Raw genomic sequence first — 26,513 nt, 5'->3', positions numbered from 1 at the left:
TCAGGTACTTTATAGGTAATGAACAATTGAATGCTCAAAACACTGTGAGCAGGTACTTTATTCCCATTTTAAGATAAAGAAACGGAAGCAAAGGTTAAGTCACACATAGTTAAGCAGGACAATGGACATTTGAACCCAGGCAGTCTGGCTCCATGGCGTGTACTCCGAATCTCTGTGCCCAACTGCCTACTACACATAATTAAAATATCCAGTGAATTCTTGGCTATAGCATGAAATATATCCATCAGAAGAGAGGTTGTGGTAAATGAATTTTAGAATTAAGGGCAAAGAGTGAAGACCATTACAGCCAGTGGTCCCAAAAGCAGTTTCCAATCTGACAGAATAAGAAGGAGAAAGGGACACCTTCTCATCAACCCAGAAAAACAATTTTTTTAAAGATAAAATAGACTTCCCTGGAGCTTTCAGAATGACAGTAAAGAAAGTGGTCTAGAAGGCAGCAGTCTAGAAGGTTGAGTAGCAGCAGGCAAGGAAGAGAGAGAGGCAGTGGATCAGAAGCTTTTCTGACATGAGGCACCACTCTGAGGATATGTCCTAGGCAAGGGAGGAGAAAGCAAATCAAGGGACATTTAGAGAGATGTCCCTCGGCATGCCCCAGGGTGTGAAGAGATGAAGCAGTTGTCCTAGGATCCCTGAGAATGAGCCTCATAGCCCAGGGGGGACCTTGGAATTTACCCATAAGGCAGCGAGGCCTTGGAGACTAGAACAGTGTCATGGTGAAGGATGAGACACTGGAGATAGTTCTGTAGAGATGTATGGGGCTGAAGTGGCACATTTGGCAAGGGGTGGTGGTTCTAGTTTCTGAGTCTAGGAATGAGGTGGGCAAGGCTGACCTGAAGGTAGATAGGAAGGTGCTTCTGTGGAGGGATGTGTGGGTGTGTGCGTGCACATGCTTGGGCAAGCGTGTGCAACTTACCTGAATGGTCTCGGCACCTGATCCAGGATGTGGAGAAATGAGCAAGAGGAGACACTGATGACTTTTATTCTGCATGTAATTACCAAACCAGGCTCTGCCATTTGTCTGTCCTTGTAAGTGTCACCCTGAATAGGATAATGGCTAGCAGCTATTAAAACAGATCAAGCTAAATTAAACGTCCACATAACTTGTGGACATTCTGATTTAAGTCTCATGAACCCTTTTGGTATCATTACAGGAATTTTGCCCTCGGAGTGCGCTTATTAAGATCAGCCAGAACAAGTATGCTCTCTCTTGCTCTCACATAAAATCACCCCTGATTCAGGAGGATCCAAAAGTGTGAGTAGACCCTGAACTTTATTTATATCTTTGCACCTTTAATCTGTTTCAGAGCTGGGATTCATGATCCCTAAATACTTGGGGAGAAAAGCAGAGGTAGAGGACCTCCTGCTTAAAATGTAGTTCTCTATTATTTTTAAGGTTTTATTTATTTATTTGACAGAGAGAGAGAGAGAGAGAGAGAGAGAGAGAGAGAGAGAGAGAATGCACAGCCCAAAGTGGGGAGCAGCAGAGGGGGAGGGAGAGGGAGAAGCAGGCTCTCCCCTCTTAAGCAGGGAGCCTGATGTGGGCTCAATATCAGGACCCTGGGATCCTGAGCTGCTGAAGGCAGAGACATACAGGACTGAGCTACCCAGGTGCCCCTTAAAATGTAGTTCTATCATTATTATTCTTTCAACATCACACCTCTTACTTGCTAGTTATTTTTCCATCTGGTTCTAATCTCAAATGCAACATTATTTTACTGACTCTTCAGAAAGCATTCAATCTTGTCATGAATTTGAAGGAATTACTCCCCTTTTATTTGTAAGGATTCAAGGCCTTTTTTTTAAGATTTTGTTTATTTGACAGGGTGCACAAGCAGGGGGAGTGATAGGCAGAGGAAGAGGGACAAGCAGGCTCTCTTTTGAGCAGGAAGCCCATCGTGGGGCTCAATGGGATCTGGGCCGAAGGCAGATGCTTAACTGACTGAGCCACCCAGGTCCCCAGGTTGAAGGCCTCCTTTTCTTTTCTTTTCTTTTTTCTTTTCTTTTCTTTTCTTTTTCTTTTTCTTTTTCTTTTTCTTTTTCTTTCTTTTTTTAATTCCATTCATTCATTCATTCAAGACACACAGAGAGGCAGAAACATAGGCAGAGGGAGAACCAAGCTCCCCACGGTGAGCCCATGCAGGACTTGATCCCAGGACCCAGGATCACACCCTGAGCCAAAGGTAGATGTTCAACCACTGAGCCACCCAAGTGCGCCCCAGGTTCAAGGCCTTCTAGTAAAGTCTCACTGTAAAGCAAAAAGTTAGATTAAATTGCAGTTGGGACCAATCAACTGTCTGCTTCTCCTCTTGCCAGGGAGTGAGAATGAGATGCTGGCCGGGCTTGCCTGTGCCCAGGTGAGCATGGGTGGGTGGCGGTTTTCAGGGGCTACAGTGGGGTGAATACATTTTCATCTGAGGAAGTAGGATTACTAAAAGCTGGAAAAGTAGATTAGGGCAGCCCGGGTGTCTCAGTGGTTTAGTGCCGCCTCCAGCCCAGGGTGTGATCTTAGAGACCTGGGATCAAGTGGCACATCAGGCTCCCTGCATGGAGCCTGCTTCTCCCTCTGCCTGTGTCTCTGCCTCTCTCTCTCTGGGTCTCTCATGAATAAATAAATAAAATCTTTTAAAAAAAAAACTAGATTAAAACAAAGTCAATAAAAGAAGCTGAGGTCCAGAAAGCAGGCAAAAACCCAAGTCTATTGGGCCAATCAATGAGGGGCAGCATCACAGCTGGAGTCATAGCCATGACTTGGAGGTAAAGGTGGATTTGGGGCAAGGGTTAGGGAAAGGGATCCTGGAAACACCCTCCAGCTTCACTTGGAGTTTCTGGGTTGTCTTGGGTGCCAACCTTCATTCACCTGAAGTGCAAACACTTCATAAACAGAAAACATCAGACATTCTCTCTTCCACTTCTTCCCTACCCCCTAACCCCCTGTGTCTGGGCTTGTAGAATCCTCTGCCTTTCCCCCTGATGTCAAAGTGCCCTCTTTTATCCAAGGCTGACCTGCCCACCAGGCTCCAGAGCCTGTCCCCATGGTCCGGCTCTTGCTCCATCAGTTACCCTGGATTCTTTCCTATCTCCCCAGCTCCTCTCCTGATTCCTGCCCCTCAGCAAAAACCCGAGACTGCCTCCCCTGTTTACATACATGCACAAGTGCATGCACGCACACCCCCAGTCCTAAATCCGTAGAACTCCCTTGGTTCTGCACTGTGATCTGGCTCCTCCCTCCCTTCACAGCTACGCTGCTGTGTATGCACAGTCTCATGGGCTGATGTCTCCCCTCTCTTGCCTTCTCTTCCCTCCCCAAGGGAAGGAGCCTTGGGTGTTGGCTCCCTCCTTTATCCCTTCGTGAAGTTGTGTCCACAGGAAACACTCAGAACCTCTCCCATGCTCACATTGACTGTGCATGCTGTTTCGGTTTATGATCTATTTGACTCTGTCAACTACCCTTCCTTCCCTTGAGACCTGTCATGGCTCCTCCCCCCTCTACATTTCTTCCCTGCTCGATTTCAACCATATCCCTTGCTCTCATGATTCCATTTACACTAAGGACCTCATATCTCCCACTCCACCCCAGACCACCCCTGTGCTCTGGCATCAGAATCGTAGCCTCTGAGAGTGAGGCCTGGAACGAACTTTTCTAAAAGCTCTCTACTGGCTGTAACGTGCAGACCTGGCTGCTAACTACAGTGGACAGGGCCTTAGAAGCTAAGACTTGAATTCCTATCCCAGCCCCAGCCTCATTTAGTTTGTGCCCTTGGCGGGTTGCTTATCATCTAGGAGCTTGTTTGCTCACAGTGAGATTCAGATGGGGTTGAGGATTAGAGATGGTCATTGCATGCCTGGGGTAAAGCTCAGCCTATGGCAGGAATCCTGTTATTTCTAGCCATCCACCTGAGTGTAGAGTCTCAAATTCAACATATCTAGTCCTAAAATTATAGCTCTCCACAGACCCACTCCCATCTCTGCCTTCCTTGACTCATTTCTCTTTTCCACCTGCCAGTCACACAGTTTTCCAAGCAGAAATCTGGTAGTCATTTTTGGCTTCGTCTTGCCCTTCACCCACCACACCTCACTGGTCTCCAAGTTATATTGATCCTAACTTGCAAATATTTCTGAGCTCTGCTGGACCTGTACTGCCTAGGGTCGGGCCTCTCATTTCCTGAGACCCTTGCCTTTGGCCTCCTCCTGCCACAGGACAGTCCCAGCCTTCTTCCAGAAGGGCTGAGCAGAGGAATCTTCCTCACATGCAAATCTGTACCTGCTCCACCTCTACTGAAAAAATCCTTCAGAGTCTCCCTCCCGTGCCCTTTCTTGTTCTAGCTTAGCCTCTTGTAGGTCTGACCCAGGCCTGCCGCCCTAGCCTCACTTCTCTCTAGTCATACCCTAAGCAACCTCCCACAAGCCCTCTGCACTGTGATCTAGATCCTCCCTCCTTTCACAGCCACACTATGTATGGACAGTCTCATAGGCTGATGTCTCCCCTCTCTTGCCTTCTCTTCCCTCCCCAAGGAACCTTGGCTGTTGGCTATGAGTGTAACTATACTAAACTACTTGTAGCTTTTTCCCCATGCCATGCTTTTTCAGGGCTCTGTGCTATGTATAAGCTAAGCATTCCCTCCCTGGAATGTTATTCTTTGCCCTTGGCCATCAGGGAACTGTAACATTGAACTCAAGCATCACCATCACTATGTCATGTTCCAAGACTCAGCCATCCTATGCAATAAAGTGATCCCACTGCATCCTAGAGAAGTTTTCATTATAGAAATTTTACCTTTTGTTGGGCCATGTACTTTCTCAGTTTCTCACTCCTGTTAGGCACGTGTCCTTGAAAGCAGGGGCCAGATTCTGTCCCCATCTAAATCATAGTTTCCAAGGTCCAGCTCGTAGGATGTGCCCAAGGACTATGTGAAGAATGAACCAGTGAACAAATACTAGTGGATGCCCAGCATTGTTCCTTGAGAGGTGCATGGTTTCATAGAAGATCTTTCGGTATTATTATTGAAAATCCACAATTCTTCATTCTCTTCTAGATGAGTATAATGTTTGTTTAAAATTATAGCACGTTTTTTGTGAATCTCAAAATCCTACTCAAACAAAATGATGTCCAAATTACAATACATTTGAAAGGAATGTAAATAGATGTGTCTAGGTATTGACTATTTTCACTAAATTCAACATTATCCATCCTATTTTCAAATTAAAATTCAATTCTTTCTATGCTTTGAAAAGGCTTTAATTGTTTTTCTGTATTAGGCCTTCCCCAGGCCTTATTTAAAGCTCTTAGATGCTAATTATCTACCCTAGTTTCTAGGGCTTTCCCCAGCGGAAGTAGACATTGACTCTCTAGTCTCCCCATGGTAACTTCCACTGTTGTTTTGCTCTAGCTGCCTCTGTGCTAGCAAGAGACTGCATTTAATTCTCTTAAGTAGAAGTCATGTCCAACCTGCTAAATTCAGAGTTTAATCTATCTCTGTTTCCGTAATCAGGGCTGGCAAGTATGAGCACACAGACTGACAATGTAGGTCTTATTTTGTATCTCCACTGGCATTTCCTTCCGGTAGGTCCTTTCTCATCAGGAGCCCTTCCTATGTGCTTTATAAAGGTACCATCCCCCTTTGGTTTTTCTTTAGTAAGCCTTTATATCATTATAGCAAATGAGACTACTAAAAAAAAAAATACTGGTGCCTTCTTCAGGGGCTGCTAAAAGAATTGTGCAGTAGCTTGCAACTCCAACGGAACAGCTTTTGACCACATTTAACTTTAATCCCCTATAACCATCCTTTTGGGGTTGGTCAGACAGGGGCACATGGCCCCAGGCATGCACCAGGATGCCAGACATTCAGCTCTCCCATCTTCTGCATCCCTGCTTTTTCTTCTTTCTTGAGGCCTTCAGCTGTGGGTGACAGAGTATTTCCTGCAGGCCCCTCTTCTGGTTCCTAACTGAGGGCCACACACAGTGAGGGACAGGAAGGGAAGTATCTGGTGGGTAACAAGTTCAAAACTGAGTGAATATGGTCAAAACCAATGCCTACTTTTATTTTCAGCTTAAAATTTGACACTTAAATGATTCTTGAGGACTTTTGTCCTCCATCATCCAATATGGTACCCATACTACATTCCAAATAACTAGTTCTTAAAGAAGAGAATTGTAGTATCACATATTTACAATGTGAAATCAACTGAGGGTCTTACTGGCTTGATCTTCTCTTTCCTCTGCCACACGATGAGTGCATTTTCTGGCAGCACAGCTGAGGGAGGTGTACATGCCTTCTGAGAGTGTGCCTGATGGAGGGATGTGATTACTCTTGCCTTACCTGCTTTTAGTGATGTCCCTGAGCTTTTTTCTATACTTCATGGCATAGAGATGTCTGTTCTGAGTGAAAACATTCCCTAACCTAGCTCTTTCTGTTTAGAGGATACACATGTAATTTCTCTTAATTCCAAGATGCAAGCAGACCAGGAGGAATTTCCCCCCACTTGGCATCCTCTCTCCTTGCCACACAAAGAATTCCCAGCAGAATTGTTCCCTGATTCCTCCCCGGGGATCCTATTCCTATCAGAAGGCTGTGGCCTCCACTGGCGCTGTTGCTGGGGAAGCATGCCTGGTGGGTTGGATGCTCTGGCTTCTGGTTTTCTCCAGTGAAGGGTAGTGCCCTTACCAGGCATTATTCAACCATTCACAGAGAGGTTGGTGGAGGACAGGCTGGGGACTATGAGCTCATCCAGTCAGGGTGCCTCTGGCAGGCCTGAGCTAAATCCCTGTACTTGGTGCCAGATAACTGGCTGGATATCCCTCCCAGCAATAGCTAGGATCCCTCCTACATTCTTGACAGAGGAAGCCTTGGGGCAAACTTCTGAGTCTCCTCCTTAAAAAGATTCACTTTGAGGGAGTTGGATTTCTTGAAAAAATTAGCAACATTCTAAATGTGATCAGGAAAGCCAGAGAGAACTAATCATTTTCTCTGCTCCAAAAACAAAATCAATGGGTATCTGAAAGAAATTGCTGGGTACTGAGATCCTGAAGGCAAGGAAGGTTCTCTTCTTGATGTGTGATTATAATTGTGTGACCTTGGGGACATGGCTGTGTATGAGTCTGTGGGAGGGGAGACCACTCTCCTAGGGTTCAGATGTGTTTTATCCGAGTCTGTGGTCAGCTCCCAATTCCTGAATATTAGCCTTTTGAATCATTTTCCATCAAGCCATTTGGATTTAGGAATATGTCCCCAAAGAAATTATAATTCCATGTTGGTTAACATTCCTCCCTTTCTCTGTGTAGTGTGGGACCGTCACACCATCTTCCTGACAGCAGTGATATTAAGTGGTTGATTGAAACCTCAAGATTCAGTGCTGGCTCTGACATTACATGAGATGAATCACTTCCCATAATCTTGCCCTGTCACTGCTGACTGTGTTTCCCTTAGAAGGAGCTGTGCATCTGAAATCATTAAGCTTCAGTATGTTATTAGCCCCCTCCTTCCTTCTGGTCAGATTAGGAGCCCCATTTCCTAGGCTGGAACAAAGCCCTGAAAAATCAGCAGTTCAGCAGCAAACCCTGTTTGTGAATGTGCCGTATTATCTGGAGAGACAAATGCCATTGACTGTTTGTGGCAAGTGTGCTGTGGTGCTGTAATACGGGAACAAGAGAATGTTGAGAGTCATAGAGATTTGTTCACCCTGAGGGCCAGTGGTAACAATTTGGACTTTCATAATATTCTCTCCATTTTCTCCTCCTTCCATTGTTAAAACTCAGGGGCTTTGTGGTCTTTATCAGACATCTACTTGGCATCTACCCTGTAGGTCCTCCTCTTTGGAGACCAGCTTTCTGATAAACACATAGGGCAGAAAAGAAATGAGGCCTCAGAGAACCAGTGAGAATAGGACAAGATGAGCTGACACTAATCAAGCAAATGAGGTGGATTTTGACCCAAGGAGAGTGTGGAGTAGGTGCTCAGTGCTTTCTTACCCAAAGTGGGGTCGGCTGCTTCTGAAGAACCAGTGAAGACACAGTGCCTGGCTTCCCTCATCTTACCCCCACCCTCTGACACAATGCACATGTAATTTTGACCTGTTTATCATACTTAAACAAACCTATAGCCTAAAATAATTAATAGGACGCTGAATTTTTCTTGGTTTTGGCATGAGATAAGACAAAAGAAAGCCATTTATCAGGGCCTTTCCAAGTATGCTGATGGATAATATCCGCTGGCCAGAGTCAGGAGCATGGCCACCTTCCCCTTTCCTCAGAGGGGTTTGGATGGAGTAGTGTGAAGGGTACATGGTTTTCGGGGGCAGGTGGATAAGAATTCACATCAGATTCACACCTACCCTGCCCCCCCCCCCACTTCTACAAGGGGACATTTCCTTGTGGAATATCTTGAACTTGATCGACAGTAGATTCTGGAGAGTAAATGGGGTAGCTGAGCAGCATCTGCTTACTTAATGTAAAGGCTTTTTCTTGGTTAAAATCCTGGTCTGCTTTTTATTCTGATCATGACAATTTGCCAATTTTTATTCTTATTCCAAAAGTATGCATAGTTAATATAATTTAGAAATTAAAAGCAAAAAGAATATGAAAACCAGCTATAGTTCCATATTTCAAAAGTAATCACCATTTATATTTTGACATAGTCCTTCTAGAGTGTATTTTCTCTGCTATGTTGTTTTTCCTCAAAATCAAAATTTTTCCCCTTATTTATAACAGTTAAATTTTTTTTTAATGTGCAGTAAGTGGAGTATCTGGGTGGCTCAGTCAGTTGAGCATCTACCTTCAGCTCAGATCATGATCCAGTGTCCAGGGGTCAAGCCCGCTGCATTGGGCTCCCTGATCAGCAGGAAGTCTGCTTCTCCCTCTCCCTCTGCCCCTACCCCCCACACACAGGTGCATTCTCACGCTCTCTTGCTCTCTCTCTCTCTCTCAATCTTAAATAAATAAGATATTATTAAAAATAAAAAATAATTGTGAAGTTGGCAATACTACTAGAATTCTTTCCCCTAAGGCAACTATTAACAGTTTGATGGAAAGATTTCTTTCTAGTCATCTTTATGTGTTCACAATTTTAATAACCACAGAAAAATGTAACATACATTGTGACTTTTTTCCGCACTTAATAATATATTAGTTGCATTTTGGCATGACCTCAACACTTCTTATTTCATTATTGCCTACTTAGATTGTAATTATCCTGGTAGTGTGTGATTTCCTGGGTTCTTTCCATAGTCATCTTCCTGGTATTCTTCAGGTAGGCAGGTCAGCCTCTCTTCTATCTTAATCTTTGGGTGCCTTTCTCTGTACTTCCCATTCCTCCTTCCTGTTGCTCTTCTTTCTGAGAGGTTATAGGGGTAGACTGGACTATGACCAGTCCTGATACATGGGAAATAGAAGACATCTCTGAAAAGGAAATAGAACATATTAACTTAGTCTGCTCAGGAGGGAGACAACAATGTGAGGGATAGTTGATGGTAATGTGGTAGGTAGGTTTTTATTTTATTTTTTAAAGATTTATTTATTTGAGAGAGAAAGGGTACAAGCAAAGGGAGGGGCAGCAGGAGAGGGGGAAGAGACGATCTCAAACAGACGCCCCACTGAGTACAGGGCCCAACCCAAGGCTTGATTTCATGACCCTGAGATTATCACCTGAACCGAAGTCAAGAGTCGAACACTTAACCAACTGAGCCGCAAGATTTTTTATGTTACAGAGCAGGGGTGGCGTTACAACCTTGTCTTGTGATTTCAAGATGAGTCTCTGAGGACAGTCTCACAGAACTTACACATCCACATAGGTGCTGGCCTCCTATTTCAAGATAATTTTGTTTCTGGCCTCCTGGGACACTTTCTCCAATGTTACTGCTGTTGCTTGAGTTATTTTTTTTATTGTTGTAAAATACACATATTATAAAATTTATCATTTTAACCATTTTTAAGCATACAGTTCAGTGGCATTAAGTACATTCACATTGTTCTGCAACCATCACATCAGCCACTCCCAAAATTTCATCATCATCCCAAACTGAAACTCTGTATGCATTGAACACTAAGCCCTCCCCCTTCCCTCTCCACACCTAGCCCTTGGCAACCACCATTTTACTTTCTGTCTCTCTGATTGTGACTAGTCTTTGTATATTATATAAGTGGAATCACTCAGTATCTGTCCTTTGTGACTGACTTATTTTACTTAGCATAATGTCTTCAAGGTTCATCCATGTTATATAGCCTGTGTCAGAATTTCCTCCCTTTTTAAGGCTGAATAATATCTTTTTGTGTGTATATATCACAGTTTGTTATCCATTCATCTGTTGGTAGACAGTTGGGTTGCTTCCACCTTTTGGCTGTTGTGAGAAATGCTGCAGTGAACATGAATTTACATATCTGTTTGAGTCCCTACTTTCCTTCTTGTGGATATATTCACAGAAGTGGAGTTGAGGGATCATATGGTATTTCTATTTTTAATATTTTAAGAAATTGCCACACAGGAGCTTTACCATTTTATATTTCCACCAACAGTGTACCAGGGTTCCAGTTTCTCTATGTCCTTGCCAACCTCTGTTATTTTTTTATTTTGTTTTGTTTTCTTGATAACAGAAGTGGGATTCATGGATCATATTGTCATTCCATTTTTAATTTTTAATTTTTTGAGGAGCTTCCATACTGTTTTCCATAGTGACTACCAGTTTACACTCCCATTTACAGAGTACGAGGGCTCACTTTTTTCCACACCAACAGCTCTTGTCTTTTTGACAATAGCTATCCTAACAGGTGTGAGGTGATATCTCCTTGTGGTTTTGATTTGCATTTCCCTTGTGATTAGTGATATTGAGCATATTTTCATGTACCTTTTGGCCATTTGTATGTCTTTTTTAGAAAAAATGTCTGTTCAGGCTGTCTGCCCATTACTTAATTGGATTATTAGTTTTTTCCAGGAATAAATAAGAGTTTATTCTGCAGAATTTATTTATTCTTGATATTAAGTGGTATGAGTTCCTTATATATATTTGGACATTAATCCATTATCTGGTATATAGTTTGCTAATATTTTCTGTCATTCCTTAGGTTGCTTCTTTGTTTTGTTGTTGGATTCTTTTGCTGTGCAGAAGCTTTTTAGTTTGATGTAGTCTTGTTCATTTTTGCTTTTGTTGCTTGTGCTTTTGGTGTTGTATCTAAAAAACCATTGCCAAACCAGTATAGAGGAGTTTTTCCCCTGTGTTATCTTCTGGGAGTTTGATTATGTCCATTTCACGTTTATTTTTGTGAGTGTTGTAAGAGAGGAACCATGGGGATTTCTAGTTTTCCCAATTTATTGAAAAGACTGTCCTTTCCCTATTGAGAATTCTTAGCTCCCCTGTCAAAATTAGTTGATCATGTACACTACATTTTTCTAAATGATAACACTAGTTCTGTAACTTCATAGTCCTATCAAATGTCAATTAAATTAAAAATCACATTGCTTTTGTATTTAGGGGACATTTTTCTGATAGTATGCCATACAGGAATTAGGGAAAACTAAGAGAGCTAGAGCATCTCTACTGTGCAAGCTCCAGTCACTATGTCAGGAATGAACTGAACTATGATGTACCCAAGCTTATCATCCACGGGTAGTAAATACAGGTCAATTCTGCGGAGGCATGCTAAGGGACTTCTTGGCCAGGAATTGTTGCTTCACTTACTGACTTGGTCAGGACACAGTTCAAATGACATTAGGTTCTCTGTGCCACAGAAGCTCAGATATCAAAGATTGGTAGAAATGACCTGCATGGAATAAAGCTCAGCCCAGACTGTCAGAGGCCACAGGACTTCTGTGACTTCATTCCATGGGAAGAAGGCCAAGGGACAATGAGCTGATAAACACCTCAGGGCTAGCTTGGACATCTTTGTAGACACAGCAGCCAACAAGACCAGGGTTATACTGTTCTGTCTCTCTCTCTCTCTGTAGGGAGGATGTGAACACGAAGAACTCTACTTTCTTAATATGGCCACTCAAAGAAATTGATACTGGGGATTTACGAGAGCTAAAACAGGAGAATGTTAGAAAGAAGAAAAAGAAACCTGCCAAGAGGCTGCCTCTCCAGGAGATGATGTCCTCAGACTCAGATGACTCTTCTCCTGGCATCAGGTCCCAAGAATCCTACCCCAAGAAACACCCCAACCCCAAGGTGGGAGGGGCACGACATCACCTATCACTGGAACACCCTGAAACCTCTCTCAAGAATAGTATACACGAGGTTACTCCCCAGTTTCCAGGCCAGTTTAGTTCCCAGTATGGCAAAAACTCTAATACCCTTAAATAGTGCTGACATCCACCTCCCCAGAGAAGGCCCTCGGCCCAGGGTCTAGGAGTCAGCCAGCCACGCCATCGCTGCCATACCTCCACCTCAAGCAGCCCTGCCCTTCCCTCCTAGAGCTACCCACAGCAGCAAAGGGCTGAGGACCACTTCTGAGAAACCTTAAAGCAGTCTAGTGGCAACTTTGTTTAAGAGCCAACATTCCTCCAGGGCTGCCCAGACCTCCGCCGCTCAACACTGTGGAACTAGCCCCTCTGCTGAGGTAAGGCTGCCTTTCGTTCTACCCATTTCTACCCTATTTGTAAAACAGGCACACTTACCTGTTATCCCCCACCTGGATCTCCTGTCTGTTTACACTTACGGGTTCTGGCTTTTTTCTAACCATTCTTTATCCTATTATTTTCCCTGTCCTCACAACACTACACTCAATCTTTTGGTAAACTCTACATACCCAAAAGTTTAATCTGACAGATTATTGCATAGGATTTTAAGATTTTGGGGGCAAGTTAATGTAATTATTATCCAGAAACTGCAGCTATAACCTGGAAGCTGCAGAATTGTTTTAAGTTGATTATCTCATCTGAATTAGGGATTTTTATAATTTAATTTTAAGACTGAAATGAAGACCTAGTAACTTGTGTGAGATCTGCAAAACAAAATTACTGATTTCTGGCAATTTTTATTAAGTCCTTCCTAATTATTTTTGTTTGTAGTCTGTTGTAGGTACCTCTAATTGAGTGTGGAACCAGAATAAAAACTCTTACATTGGAAACATTTCAAAACTATTGTATTGTTTATTTATTACTGTTTTCTTTGAACACATTTTAGCAATGACATAAAAGTGTTCACTTCTTTTCACTTTATTTCAAAAATGAAATAGCTTTCCCAAATTCTCTTTTTCCAGTCAACAATAGCCACAGGGCTGTATAATAATAGGGTACAGATTATTAATAAGAAAAATATTAGGTGCTTTTTGTAAATAGAAAAGATAGATTTTAAAGTATCAGCAAATTTGCAACCTGATTAAAAGTGGGGTTTATATACCTGAAAACTTGGGTGTCACCAGGATTATGGCAAAGAAATTAAAGGAGAAATCTACCTCCAAAAATATGAAATAAAAAGAGACATCAGCTCAGCATCAGGATAAAGGTAGTAATGTAGCAAGAAAGGAGTTTAAGAATGAGGAAATGAAGCAGAATAAGATGTGAGACAGTGTGTGGGGAGATTTGCTACCCTCCCAGAACCCAGAGATTTCTCATAGGCAGAAAGGCTCTGGAGTAGTTATTTAGTTTTGGTCTGTACAGTGGAGAACTGGTAAGGTAGGGAAGAAACCATTCATCAAGTCATATGCATGCATGCATGCATGCAAGCAAGCATTCATGTAAGCCTGCCTGCATTCATTCAATTATTCAACAAGCAGTTGAGTGCTGACAATATGCCATGCTCCAAAGAAATACTGTATCAGACATTTGGAAGGTACTTACCTTCTCTATGCTACCTCTCTATATCTCCATTTTATTTTTGGACCAATCACTGTTTTCTGGTTTAGAGGCATGTAGAGAGAATGAAGAACTACAGGACAAATATACATAAGAAAATTTTGTTGATACTGTATTACACAATGCATGATACTCTCAGTGATATTAAAGGTATGTATAGTGTGTTGTACTTTATTGATACTGTCCAGTTCACTGGCTGGGGAAAATTGCAATAAGAACAATGTATTTCTACTTCTAGCTGGTGTGGAATAACAGGAACCTGATTTCATTCCCAAACCCCTACTTGAAACAATTAAAACACTAGGTAAAATATATGTAGCCACAGTTTCCAAAACATTGGACACAGGCAATAAAGTACAATGATCTCTGAGAAACAAGTGAGGTAAGCCCCATGATTGCACAGCTTACTTCCTAGAGTCAGTTTCCAGGCTGCAGCAAAGGGAGCAGGAACCTAGGCAGAGCCTGATGAGCCTGATACCTTCTCTGAATGGAGGAACTGAAACTAGGATTCTGAGAAGACCAAAGCAACTGGAGTCTACAGAATAGAGAGCTGGAGAGGAGAAGGCTACACAGAGAAAAATTCTGGATATATGTCGATAAGCCCCCTTGAGTTTTCATCTCTGTACTAGTCAGTACCTGCCTGTGAGGAAACTACTCAAGGCTGGAGAAAGAACTTTAAAAAAAAAGTTAGAGGAAACAGTCCCTATAGATCACACAGGTCTGGGAATATCTCCTGTTTCTTCCAGTCAGGATAGATAATAGATATCTTTACTCAGGAGGCATCAAGTAGAGTACTCAGAAGAGGTTTGCCTCAGTCCTGAAACAAAGTTGGCCTTAAGCTAAACACTTCTCTGGTCCTGTACAATAAGGCTGAAGAGCAAGCCCTAAAGGGATCAAACTGTTTCCAAGTAACCTATGTCTCAAAACAAAGCTCAAGAATATTTACAGGGATTAAAAAAAAAAAAACACCCAATAAAGTAAAATTTACAATGTGTGCCATTCAATCAAAAATTACCAGGCATACAAAGAAGCAAGGAAATAAGAACCATAATGAAGTGAAACTAACTCAGAAATGGCACAGATTATGAAGAGAACCAGAAAAAATTACCATGTTCGTATACATAAGACTTTATTTTTTATTATTTAAATCTCTTTTGAAGGATAGTTGGTTGTATAGAGTAATGGCAGTGGTGCACTAATGTATTTCCATCCCCATACACACATCTGTAGTCATTACCTTAGGTGATTTGTGTGCTTGATTTTCACTGCATAAATCTACGCCTTTAGTGTATGCCAGAAGAAGTAATACGTGGGGTTCAGTCTGCCAAAAAATAATAATAGTTATGTGTCTAGATTTTTTAGCCACCACATATAATCGGCCTGGGTCATAAGCCAAGAGTGGGTCCAGGATGGAGCGATTGACAACCATACAAGTACTATGTGGAATGGGTACAGGGTTACTCTCTGAAAGAGATATATACTCTTACCAGAAGAAATGGAACAGATGTTCAAGAGACTGGATGACCATTTGAGTGATATAAAAAAAAATCCATCAAATAGCAGGCATTACCTCTGAGTTCCTTTTCAACTCCAGGAGTCTCTGGATCAATGACCTAGTCTGTTACCAACTCAGAGCAGTTCCATATAGATAACTGCCCTAAAAGGTGGGGAAGATGTGGTAACCAAAACATTAGGCAAGAGAAATTAATTAGGGGAATAGAATTGAAAAAATAAAAGTAAAATTATATTTGCACATGATAAAAGAGCATACCTGAAAAGCCAGCGAGAATCCGTGATAACAGTAATTCAAACAATGTAAGAGCTCAGCTAGGTGGCAGAAAAGAACTTTAACTACAGAAATCAGTAGCTTTTGTACATCCAAATAATGATCAACTAGAAAATATATTGATAAAGGAAACCTCACTTATAATTGCAAACAAGAAAACAAGATATAGCTGATTCTCATTATTTATGGTACTTCTGTATTGTAAAGTCATCTGTAACACTGAATTTAGCAAATACTGAATCATTGCCCCCAGTGAAATATGGGATTAAGTTCCTGCAAACCTTTGATCATATCATTTTCACTAATTGATCAATATATAACCTTCTTTTGTGTGACTCTTTAAAGACACCTTATTTAATAAATATTTATAAACATAGAACTCACAGCCAACAGTGCTATAACTCATGCCTTAAAGAAGATTGTATAACACTCATTTTTTTTCTTGCAGTTTGGAATACCAGATAGTACTTCAACACTACACTTGGGGACCATTTTATTATTTTTTTTTAGATCCATCCACCTTTTTTTTTTTTTCTTTTTAATTCAATTTGCCAACCTTATAACACCCAGTGCTCATCTTGGGAATCATTTTAAACAGCAAGATCACCAACAGTAAGCATAACAATGTAGAAAATGTGGCATTAAAATACACTATTAAAAGGACACTTTTTTAGAGCAGGAGAGCTGAAACGAGGCAGGTGAGTGACTCATTTTTCACAGCTCGGAGCATATGCATATCCACAAAGTGTACTGACTATTGATTTTGGAATTACAAATAAATTCTAGTGAGTATATAAATTCACAAATATGGAATCCATAAACAATGACGATCAACTATACCTAAAATTAACAAGAAATGTGGAAAAACAACATGAGAAGAACTTTAAAACACTACTGAAAGACACAAAAATAGATGTAGACATCTCTTAGTTTTAGATAGGATGGCTTAAAGTCATGAAGATGTTGACTCTCCTGGAGTTCACTTATTAAAGTAACACAATCCCAATAAAAATAACAGCAAAAATTTATAGAGTTTAAAAAGTTGATAGTAAACTTTGTATGGAAAAATAAACATGTGAGAGAAACTAGAAAAAACTGAAGAAGAAAAGCCATGAGGAGAGGGGCTTGTGCTAATACATAAAACACTATAACATCTTTGTTTATGTGGTGCTAGCACAAGAAAAGACAGACTGATGGAATCGAATAAAATCCAAAAACAGACAAGTATATATATGGAAATTTAGTGTATTATAAAGATAGCATCTCAAATCACTGAAACTTTTTGGTAACTGAACCTGAGATGCCTAATGGCCCTTGGAAAACAATAAAATAGATCCATGTCTCATACTACATATAAGAATAAACTCCAAATGGATCCAAGTCCTAAATGTAAAAAAATGAAAACCTATAAGTAAAAGAAGAAAAAGTGAGTGAATTTCTCTATAACATGGGTACAGAGAAAGGTTTTTTAACTATGATTCAAAATCCAGATGCAATAAAAGATTGCTCAACTCGGCTACATAAAAACTTATTTTTAAAAATGCATTACCAAAAAGGACCATAAACAAAATAAGACAAATGATAAATTGGGAGAAGGTATTTGCACGATACATCACACAAAGGGCTGATGTCCTAATATATAAAGAACTTTTAAAAATTCAGGTAAAAGAAATGACCAAAAACTTGGCAGAAAATTAGGCAAAAGTTATGAACTATTTACAAAGATAAAAGAATAGACCTAAAAATATGAAAAGATGTTTAACTTCACTAATGATAAGAAAAATGCAGATTAAAATTACATTTAGAGAACTTCTGGAAATATGGCAACATGAACTGGTAATGCAAATCATTTCACAAATAATTTTAAGATCTGGATAAGATATTTTTAAAAAATCAACAAATACTTTGATCCCGGGTCTCCAGGATCACGCCCTGGGCCAAAGGCAGGCGCCAAACTGCTGTGCCACCCAGGGATCCCTGAAAAATGAAGGTTTTAAAGTGCAAAAGGAAAACTCAAAAGCTGAAAAGTACAAGAAAACATATGCTAAATGGACTGTGAACAGCAGAGTGAGGAGAGCAGAAGAATCATTGAACTTGAATATGGGTTAATGAAAACTATCCAATCCAAAGAAAAGAAGAAAAAAGATTGAAAAAAAGTAAACAAAAACCTCAGAGACCTGTAGGATTATTTCAAGCATTTCAAAATACATAAAATTGGAATCCTAGAAGAAGAGGAGTCAGAGAAAATTAAAAAAAAAAAAAACATGGAGACAATGAAAACTTCCAAAATGTTGTGGAAAATGTGAATATATCTGATAAGTCTAAGTAATCCTAAGCATGATAAATACAAATAAAATCAAGTCATGCCATAGTCTAACTGATAAAGATGAGGATAACAAGAAAATCTTGAAAGCAGCCGGAGAAGAACGTGTTGCATTCAGGGAAACAATTTCACAACATAAATGACTTCTCAGCTAACACTAGAAGATGTAGGAATGGCAACTGTGCAGAAAGAAAGAAAAAAAAAAAACCTGTAACAATTATATATTCGGTGATCTACCTTCCAGACTAAAGGTGAAACGAATACACTTAAGTATGTTTGAATAAACTCTTAACACAGTACCACCCTCTGACAGATAATTATAAATTCTGGACAGAACAAATAATAACTATCCAGAGACTCTGGAGAGTGATTTAGGCAAGCAGATTCTGATATGGTGAATTTCCTATTATTAACATATTTTAGCTTGAGAGCAGGCTGAGGCAGGATATGGTCAGTACCACATGTGGAGACTTACTTTCTAAATAAAAACATGTATTCCTTCTTGATCAAAGAACAGAAAACAGAATTTGGAGAAACTCTAAGTTCTGCAAAGTGCAAAAAGAACCAAAAAAAGAAAGAGCCAGAAACAGGGAGCCACAAATTTTGTGTATTTAACTCTGCCCAAATCTCTGACTGACTCCTTAACCACACATGCATAGGCAGGTTATAAGATCACCATCAAAGGCTAAAATAATTACACAGAACTTTGAACTGCCACCCAAGAGGCAGAGGTTTCTATTTAACAAAATTAATGTCTGCTTAAATACCAAGGCTTGTGAGTGATGTTATAGAATCTAGAATCTCTGCAACCTAATATGGACGACTTCTGGAATAAAACTTTAAGTTATTCAACATTTTAATCATGAGAATGTGATTCAATTTCAAGAGAAAAAGCAATAAACAAACCTGATATGACCCAGATGTTGAATTATCAGACAAGGACTTTAAAGTAGCCATTATAACAATCTCCATTCAAGTAAGGAAAAGATGCTTATAACAATGAAGACAGAAAATCCCAGCAAGGAAACAAACAGACAAACAGGAAATTCTAGAACTAAAAATTAAAATATCTTAAGTTTTAAAACACCATGAAATAGACTTGTGAAAAGAAGGAAGGGTCCATGGATCTGGGATAAATCAATAGAAATTAGTCTAACAGGGATGCCTGGGTGGCTCAGCAGTTGAACGTCTGCCTTTGGCCCAGGGCGTGATCCTGGAGACCTGGGATTGAGTCCCACATCAGGCTCCCTGCATGGAGCCTGCTTCTCCCTCTGCCTGTGTCTCTGCCTCTCTCTCTGTGACTCTCATGAATAAATAAAATAAAATAAAATAAATTAGTCTAATAAAGGATAAAATAATTTTTTAATGAACAGAATTTCAGGAAATGGTGGGGGCAATGCCCAGAAATCTAATATACTTTGTAACTGGAGTTTTAAAATGAGAGGAGAGAGAGGATGGGAAAAAATGGAGAAACATTGGCTAAAAAATATCCCAGATTTCTTGAAAGACATAAATTTATAGATTCAAGTTCAGTGAACTCCAGACAAAATAAATAATAAAATCATAGTTAGAGTGTTGAAAACCAAACACTAAAAAAAAACCTTGAAAGCTTCCAGGAAAAAAAATGACACATCATGTAAAAAGGAACTATAATTAGAAATCACTGACTTCTCATCAGAAACTGTAGAATCTAGAAGGCAGTGGAACAACATCATTAAAGTGTTGAAAAATAAAACTTCTCAAACCAGAATTCTATATCAAATGAAAATATTCTTCAAAAACAAAGGCAAACTAAAGACATTTTCAGATAAAAAGTAAACTAAGGGAAATTATTATCAGAAGACTTGCACTGCAAGAAATGCTAAAGGAAAATTTTCAGGCTGAAGGGAATATATACAATATAGAAAATTAGATCTTAAGGATAAGATGACCAGCATCTATGAAATATTTTTTAAACTGTTTTTCCTCTTAATTCTCTTGATATACAGAGATGTATTACATCTATATATATATAGATGTATACATGTGGCAACTATGGCATAAAAGGCAACTAACTGGTGGAGTGGTAAATGGGTCTATATGGTTGCAAGAGTTTCTTTTTTTTTTTTTTTTTCTTTTTTAAGGGTTTCTAGATTTTAGAGTTGTGAATTTTAACTTCCTTCTTTCAGCACCTAAGTAGGTCAGAAAAAAAAAGTAAAAATATACATTATTTTAACCTTGACTTATACTTTAAATCCTGGAGAACTTCTTTTCCAGTGTGCTTGGTACTTTAATTAATATACCACATGCCTTGGCCATTAAACAAGTTTCAATAAATTTAAACTTAATTAAATTTAAATTTAATTGAAATCATATAGAGTATGTTCTTGAAGTACAATGAAATTAAGTGAGAAACCAATGGCAATAAGATATTTATTAAAATGTCAAAATATTTGGAAATTAAACACATTCCTGAATAATCCATAGCACAGAGAATAAATTACTAGGTAAAATGACAAATCCAAAAGTTAGTTCTTTAAAAAAATCAATAAACCTTTAATTAGTAAGAAAAAAAGAGAACATAAATTAACAGAAAGAGTGGTTATCACTAGAGATCCTACAGACATTTTAATATTAAAATTAGCAACAAATTTTATCATGAGAATATTAGCAACAAATTTTATCCTGAAAAATTCAAAAACTAAGAAGATATGGACCTTGAAAAAGAAAATTAATTAAAACTGACATAAAATGAAGCAGAAAATCCGAATCACCTTATCTATCAAAGAAATTTAATGGGGCATCTAAACCCTTTCCACAAAAGAAGTTCCAGGCCTAGATGGTTTCACTGGAGAATTTTATCACAAAAAGTGAAAGAAAAAATAATACCAATCTTACACAAAATCTTTCAGAAAATAGAGGAAGAAGTAGTACTTCCCAACTTTTATGAGCCTAGCAAAACTCTAATATCAAAACAAGGGTAACAATAAAAGCAAAATACTATGTAAGTTAATCAAATCCAACCATACATAAAAAGATGCTACCTCATGACCAAGTCAGATTCATCCCAAGAATGAAAGATTGTCTTAACAATCAATAATACTCCATTCATGTAATTCAATTTATTGCCACATAAAGGATTATCTCACTAGGGTTCAGAAAAAAAATGATCTGACATAATTCAGGGTCCCTTCATGATACAGACTTTCAAGAACATAGGAAAAGAGAACTTCCTCAAATTAATACAGGGCTTTGTATGTAAATGAGCCAAAGATGGCTCTTTGGTGGATTATTTCTTTACTGCTGAGACCCATTTGTGCAAGAGCCTGCTGGCGCCAAATTGAAATTTTTTGCACATCCAATTATTTTTAAAATAGTCCAAAAAAGTATTTTTAGCTATTTAGACTGCCTGCTTTGCATAACTCATGAAACCTCACTGAAAGCTGTGCCTACTGATAATATTGGACCTTGTAGCTATTAGACTCCAAGCAGCTGCTGCCCTTTGGAGGTTTCTCATCCAGAGACTGACTACCTGCCTTATTGCTGAATGGCATCACCTAAACATGTAAGCCCTCTCTCCAATCTTCCTCTCCCCCTGCAGTTTCCTGCCTGCCTTCTAGAAGTGGCCTCTTTTTCTAAGCCTTTGAGAGGTCTCATGTGAGGGACTCTCTCATTCAGCACTTTTCAAATGTCACCCAATAAAGCTTGTTGTGTATAACTGCCTCTTCTGATAATATCTTTTTCCTTGATCAGTCCCTGAATCCCTCAAACTCCCTACAGGCATCTACCAGAAAAAAAAAAGGAAATCTACAGTTGCCATAAATGCTTTACCCTATGATTGGGAATAAGGCAAGGATACCCACTACCACATTTATTAAACATTGTATACTGAAGTTCCTAGTCAGTGTAATAAGCAAGAAAAAGAAATAAAAGCCACCAAGATCAGAAAATAAATTTTTAAAAATGTTCGCCTAAGTCACAATTATTTACCTAGAGAATTCCAAAGAATATTCAGCACTACCATTAGAACTTATATGTGAGTTTAGCAAAGTCACAGAATACAAGATCAATATTACAAAACTCAATTATAATTCTGTATACTGGCAACAATTGAAAAAATTGAAAGTTTTAAACATTTAAAATAGTGTCAAAGACCACAAAGTATTTGGTAATAAATTTAACCAAAGAAATGACAGCCTCTACATTGTAAATTCCAAAACACTCCTTAGAGAAATTAAGGAAGACCAAAATAAGTGGATATATCATGTTTATAAATTGGAAAAATCAAAATTATTAAGATATCAGTTCTCTTTACATCTGTGTATAGAGTCAATGTAATTCCACACATCATTCCAGCAGATTTTTTGATAAAAACTATGAATTTGATTTTAAAATACGTGTAGAAATGTAAAGGAACTAGAATTTCCAAAACGTTCTTGAAAAAGAAAAACAAAGTTGGGTGACTTAATTTACCTAATTTTGTGGTTTATTCTAAAGCTAAAATAAACCAGAGTGGTATTGATGAGATAATCGCCACATCAATCAATGGAATGGAAAAGAGTCCAGAAATGGATTGACATATATATATGGTCAATTGATTTTCAACAAAAGTGGCAAAGCAATTCAATGAGAATTATGTTCAAAAACTGATACTGGAAGTACTGGATCTGCATGTGGAAAAAAGTGAACATCAAACATCACACCAAGCCACAGACTTGAAGAAAATCTTTGCAAAGCATATAAATCTAATAAAGGACTGATATTTAAGATATCAAAGTAACTCTTACAACTCAATAATAAAAAGGCAGATAGCCCAATACTCTTTCACAGATTAAATTTTATTGTGTATTTCACAAAAGAAGACCTGTGATTAGCCGTGAATACACGAAAACTATTCAGTATCGTTAGTCATGATGGCTTTTTTTTTGTATGTCAGCTTGGTAAGGCTACAATCCCCAGTTTTCAATCCAACATGAGTCTAGATGTTGCTGTGAGGGCATTTTGTACATAAGATTAAAGTCCATAACCAGTTGACTATGAGGGGGATTATCATAGATAACCTGGTGGGTCTGATTCAATTAGTTGAGGGATCTTAAGGACAGAACTGATTCTTTCCTGATGAAGAAGAAATTCTGTCTGTGGACAGCAGCTTTGTTCAGTGTCCAAAGAGTTCCGGCTTGCCCTTCCTGACAGCCTGCCCTAGGTGTGTAGTTTTAGCCAGACTGCAGAGCATGAAGGTGAGGGGTGGGAAGGATATTGTCTGGCAATCCTTCAGGAGACTCTAGAGGAGACAGCTGACCTCATCTGAAAGATGTTGTACTTTGATTTTTGGACCTATAAGAACTAGGGTAGAGGGACGCCTGGATGGCTCAGGGGTTGAGCATCTGCCTTCAGCTCAGGGTGTCATTCCCATCCGGGGATTGAGTGCCACATCAGGCTCCCTGCAAGGAGCCTGCTTCTCCCTCTGTCTAAGTCTTTGCCTCTCCCTCTCTGTCTCTCATGAATAACAAATAAAATCTTTAAGAAAAAAAGAACTAGAACAGAAATACCACATATTCTAAATTCTGGACGTGCTGCTTTCACGTGGGCTTCCTGGGACATTAGGTTCACCATCTTCTGAAAAAAAGGGGCTATGCAGAGGCATTCACTGTTCCAGAAATACTTGGGGGCTAGAGGGCCAACCTCAGACACTTGCTCCATTGTATTTCCAACCCCCAGCCTCCAAAGGAGGACTTGTGTCTTACTGAGAGCTCTTCTTTTACTTTCCTGAGGGCAAGGATTTGGAGGACAGTGGTCCAGGGACTTCTAGTTCTAGGACTGCTCTGCGAGGTTAAGTGAATAATGTTCTTCCTCTCATTTCTTTTCCACATTTCCTCTCTTTGTTAATATATTTAACCTATACCTCATGCCCAGCAGAGAAACGTCTCATTTGCTGTTTTGCTGTGATTGAGATCAAGGAGAAAACATCAAGGTCTACCAACAGCTCAATTTTCAAAGCACATCTTGCATCTCTGCTCCCTGAGCAATGATCTAGTCTACTTTCTCTATAAATTATCTGTTTTCATGTTTGAGTTACTCTAGACGTCTGTGGAGAGACCTCTGGGGTTTCTGCTCACTCTCCATCAAAGTTTAAGGTATCCATGTAAGGTGGTGGTCTTTAATCAGGAGTCTGCATCAGGTAGGCCTTCTATGAACGCTGCAAGAGCGTGTTACTGCAAAAGCTTTGCTTAAAGCAAAGGCTGAGATGCCTCATGCTCCTTGAGGTGGCCTTTTCCACTTTTAAGTAACTCTGCCTTCATTTGGAGTTACAACCTATCTGCTGGAGAGTGTCATAAGGTTTCAAACCTCTCTCTGGGAGTTTTTGGAGGTACAACCTAGCAATCCTGTCTACATTATCAGAAACCTTCATTTGTGTTTCTCTGCTTCCAGAGTAAATTTGAATATAAATTATTTGCCTTCTGCCGGGAACCCAAAATTTTATTCCTTATATGTGAGTCTTCCCAATATTCCATCCTTTCCTATAGAACAGAGTAGAAATGGTCCAAGGTAGGAGTTACACCCTCCAGTAGAAGTTTACAACTTTAATATGCCTATAAATTGCCTTATTGAAAAAGCACAAAACCTGGCCCTATTCCCAGAGATTCAGACTCACTGGGCCTGAGGTGGAGCCTGGCATTCTGTATTTTTAACAAGCTCCTGAGCAGGATCTCAGCAAATTATACCTGGGGAGCCAGCATCTAAGTAGGTGATCTAAGAGAAATGCTCCTCCCCACTATGCTTCTCGCCTCCCAGTTCTTTTTTTTTTTTTTTTAAGATTTATTTATTTATTTATTCATGATAGACATAGAGAGAGAGAGAGGCAGAGACACGGAGGGAGAAGCAGGCTCCATGCTGGGAGCCCGACGCAGGACTTGATCCCAGGACTCCAGGATCGCACCCTGGGCCAAAGGCAGACACTAAACTGCTGAGCCACCCAGGGATCCCCCTCACCTCCCAGTTCTGAGCCCTAAGCACCCTCCCTCTCATCAGCGCCAAGGAGAGCTCAAGAGCTTCTAAGACCCAGAGCCAGTTTACCTCTTGACTATCAGGCTTGTGGTCCCTACAGAAGGCCTTCTGGGCACCTGGAGTGAAAACTATGCCTGCCTTATAGGGCTGTTGTGGGCATAAAATAGATAGAGGGCTTGGAACAGGAGCTAGCACACAGAACTCAATAAATGTTAGCTGCTCTATAATCATTATCACTGCCTTTGCTACTACCATCACTCCCACTCCCACTGAGAGATGGCAGGGAGCCTCCTAAATGCCTCCACCCTCATGCTTTGTGAGGAAACCACTCAGAGCAGTCCAGAGCCATGTGGTGCAAGGGATAATCATGAGCTTGGCATCAAAACCAAATTCCTTTTATCTGTCTCCCTCCAGGCATTGGGAGACTTTCCCAGGGCTCTCAGCCTGTGGAGGATTAGCCCATGCACCCCTCCCAGCAGTGAATTGTCCCTCCACTGAAAAGTTAGTATCTCACCACCCCTCTCCATGACTGTTTCTTTCCTATGTGCCACTGCAATCCTGAAATCTCCTTTCTGTCATTCCAGATATGCATGGTAGTCTCATTCTGATCTAGCTCCCTCTTCCCAGGCATCAAGGGGATGATGGAAGCCCTCACCAAGCCCCCCTTCGGAATCACAATGCTATAACTCTCCCCTCAAGATAGTGATGACTGAAAAAAAAAATAGTGATGACTGTGTGGAGGCTAGTGCCCTTCCTGGTGTTCCTCATGCAGTCGTTCAGAAGCTCATCAACCTTTGTTCCAGGGAGTAGAATGGCTTTGGCTTGAGACTCTGCTGACCCATTCACAAAGAGTAGGAAGTCTTTCTCAATGTACTAAGATGAGCCAAGCACATAGTGTAAGTGCTCAATACATGTAGAATGGCTGGACCTTGGTTTAGGTAACCATGCTCCTGGGCTTCAAAATTCCCTGATAAGGGCATGTGTATTTCAGAGAAATAACTCAATCTAGGCCACAGCAGGGGCTAGCATTAACCAGATGGTGCCTCTCCAGGCAATCCCTCTGGGATATGGGAAGTATATCACCTAGATCTTTCAGGAAGACCCTACTCTGTCCTTTCTATTTGGCCTCTGGCAAAGAGGCATGTAGTATGGCCTGGCCACACATGTTCTTTCACAAGACCTGTAGTCACCATCTTTTTGGGCCCTACTTGATAATATTTTGCATTGTATACCCAATATCCTCTGGCTAATGTAACAGTTATGAGTGGGCCAGATGCTACAATCAGGATTAAAATAGGAGATCCCATTCTTGGAGGATTAGCTAGGTAACAATGTTTGCCAGTGCCCCCACCACTAGGCGTGATTATGTAAACTGAAAAGGAAGATGTCTACCACTCATGGTGGATTGCTGGTTAGGGGCAACCAATGAGAGAGGATATCATTCATACTGGCAAGATGCTCATTTGTTGATTCCTCAGTAGTTAACCCAACTGAAAGCTGACTATTCAGGATAAGGTCAAAGTGACCATACCTTACTTCACCCAGGCTATTAACTAACCTTCCCTCTGATTCTGCAGATGGGTTTGGACAGAGTGAGGGCTTCATGCACATATCAACAACC

At 40.1% G+C, this 26,513-nt stretch overlaps 1 protein-coding gene across 7 annotated transcripts in view; it reads left to right on the top strand.

The window, feature by feature from the left end:
- Nucleotides 1–13,064, top strand: part of VWA3B (von Willebrand factor A domain containing 3B) — a 205,380-nt gene extending 192,316 nt beyond the window's left edge. For 5 of the 7 annotated variants that reach the window (XM_041757342.1, XM_041757338.1, XM_041757337.1 and 2 more), the window contains 2 exons: nucleotides 1,173–1,273; nucleotides 11,952–13,064. In XM_041757342.1, the coding sequence (XP_041613276.1) occupies nucleotides 1,173–1,273; nucleotides 11,952–12,306 (456 nt within the window). In that variant the 3' untranslated portion in view covers nucleotides 12,307–13,064. The remainder of the gene's footprint in view (nucleotides 1–1,172; nucleotides 1,274–11,951) is intronic. The other 2 variants (XR_005988108.1, XM_041757340.1) reach the window with 2 other exon arrangements.
- Nucleotides 13,065–26,513: the final 13,449 nt, after the last annotated feature.

Source organism: Vulpes lagopus, chromosome 5 (assembly GCF_018345385.1).
Source record: "Vulpes lagopus strain Blue_001 chromosome 5, ASM1834538v1, whole genome shotgun sequence".
Lineage (NCBI taxonomy): Eukaryota > Metazoa > Chordata > Mammalia > Carnivora > Canidae > Vulpes > Vulpes lagopus.
This window is presented reverse-complemented; position numbering and strand designations above follow the sequence as displayed.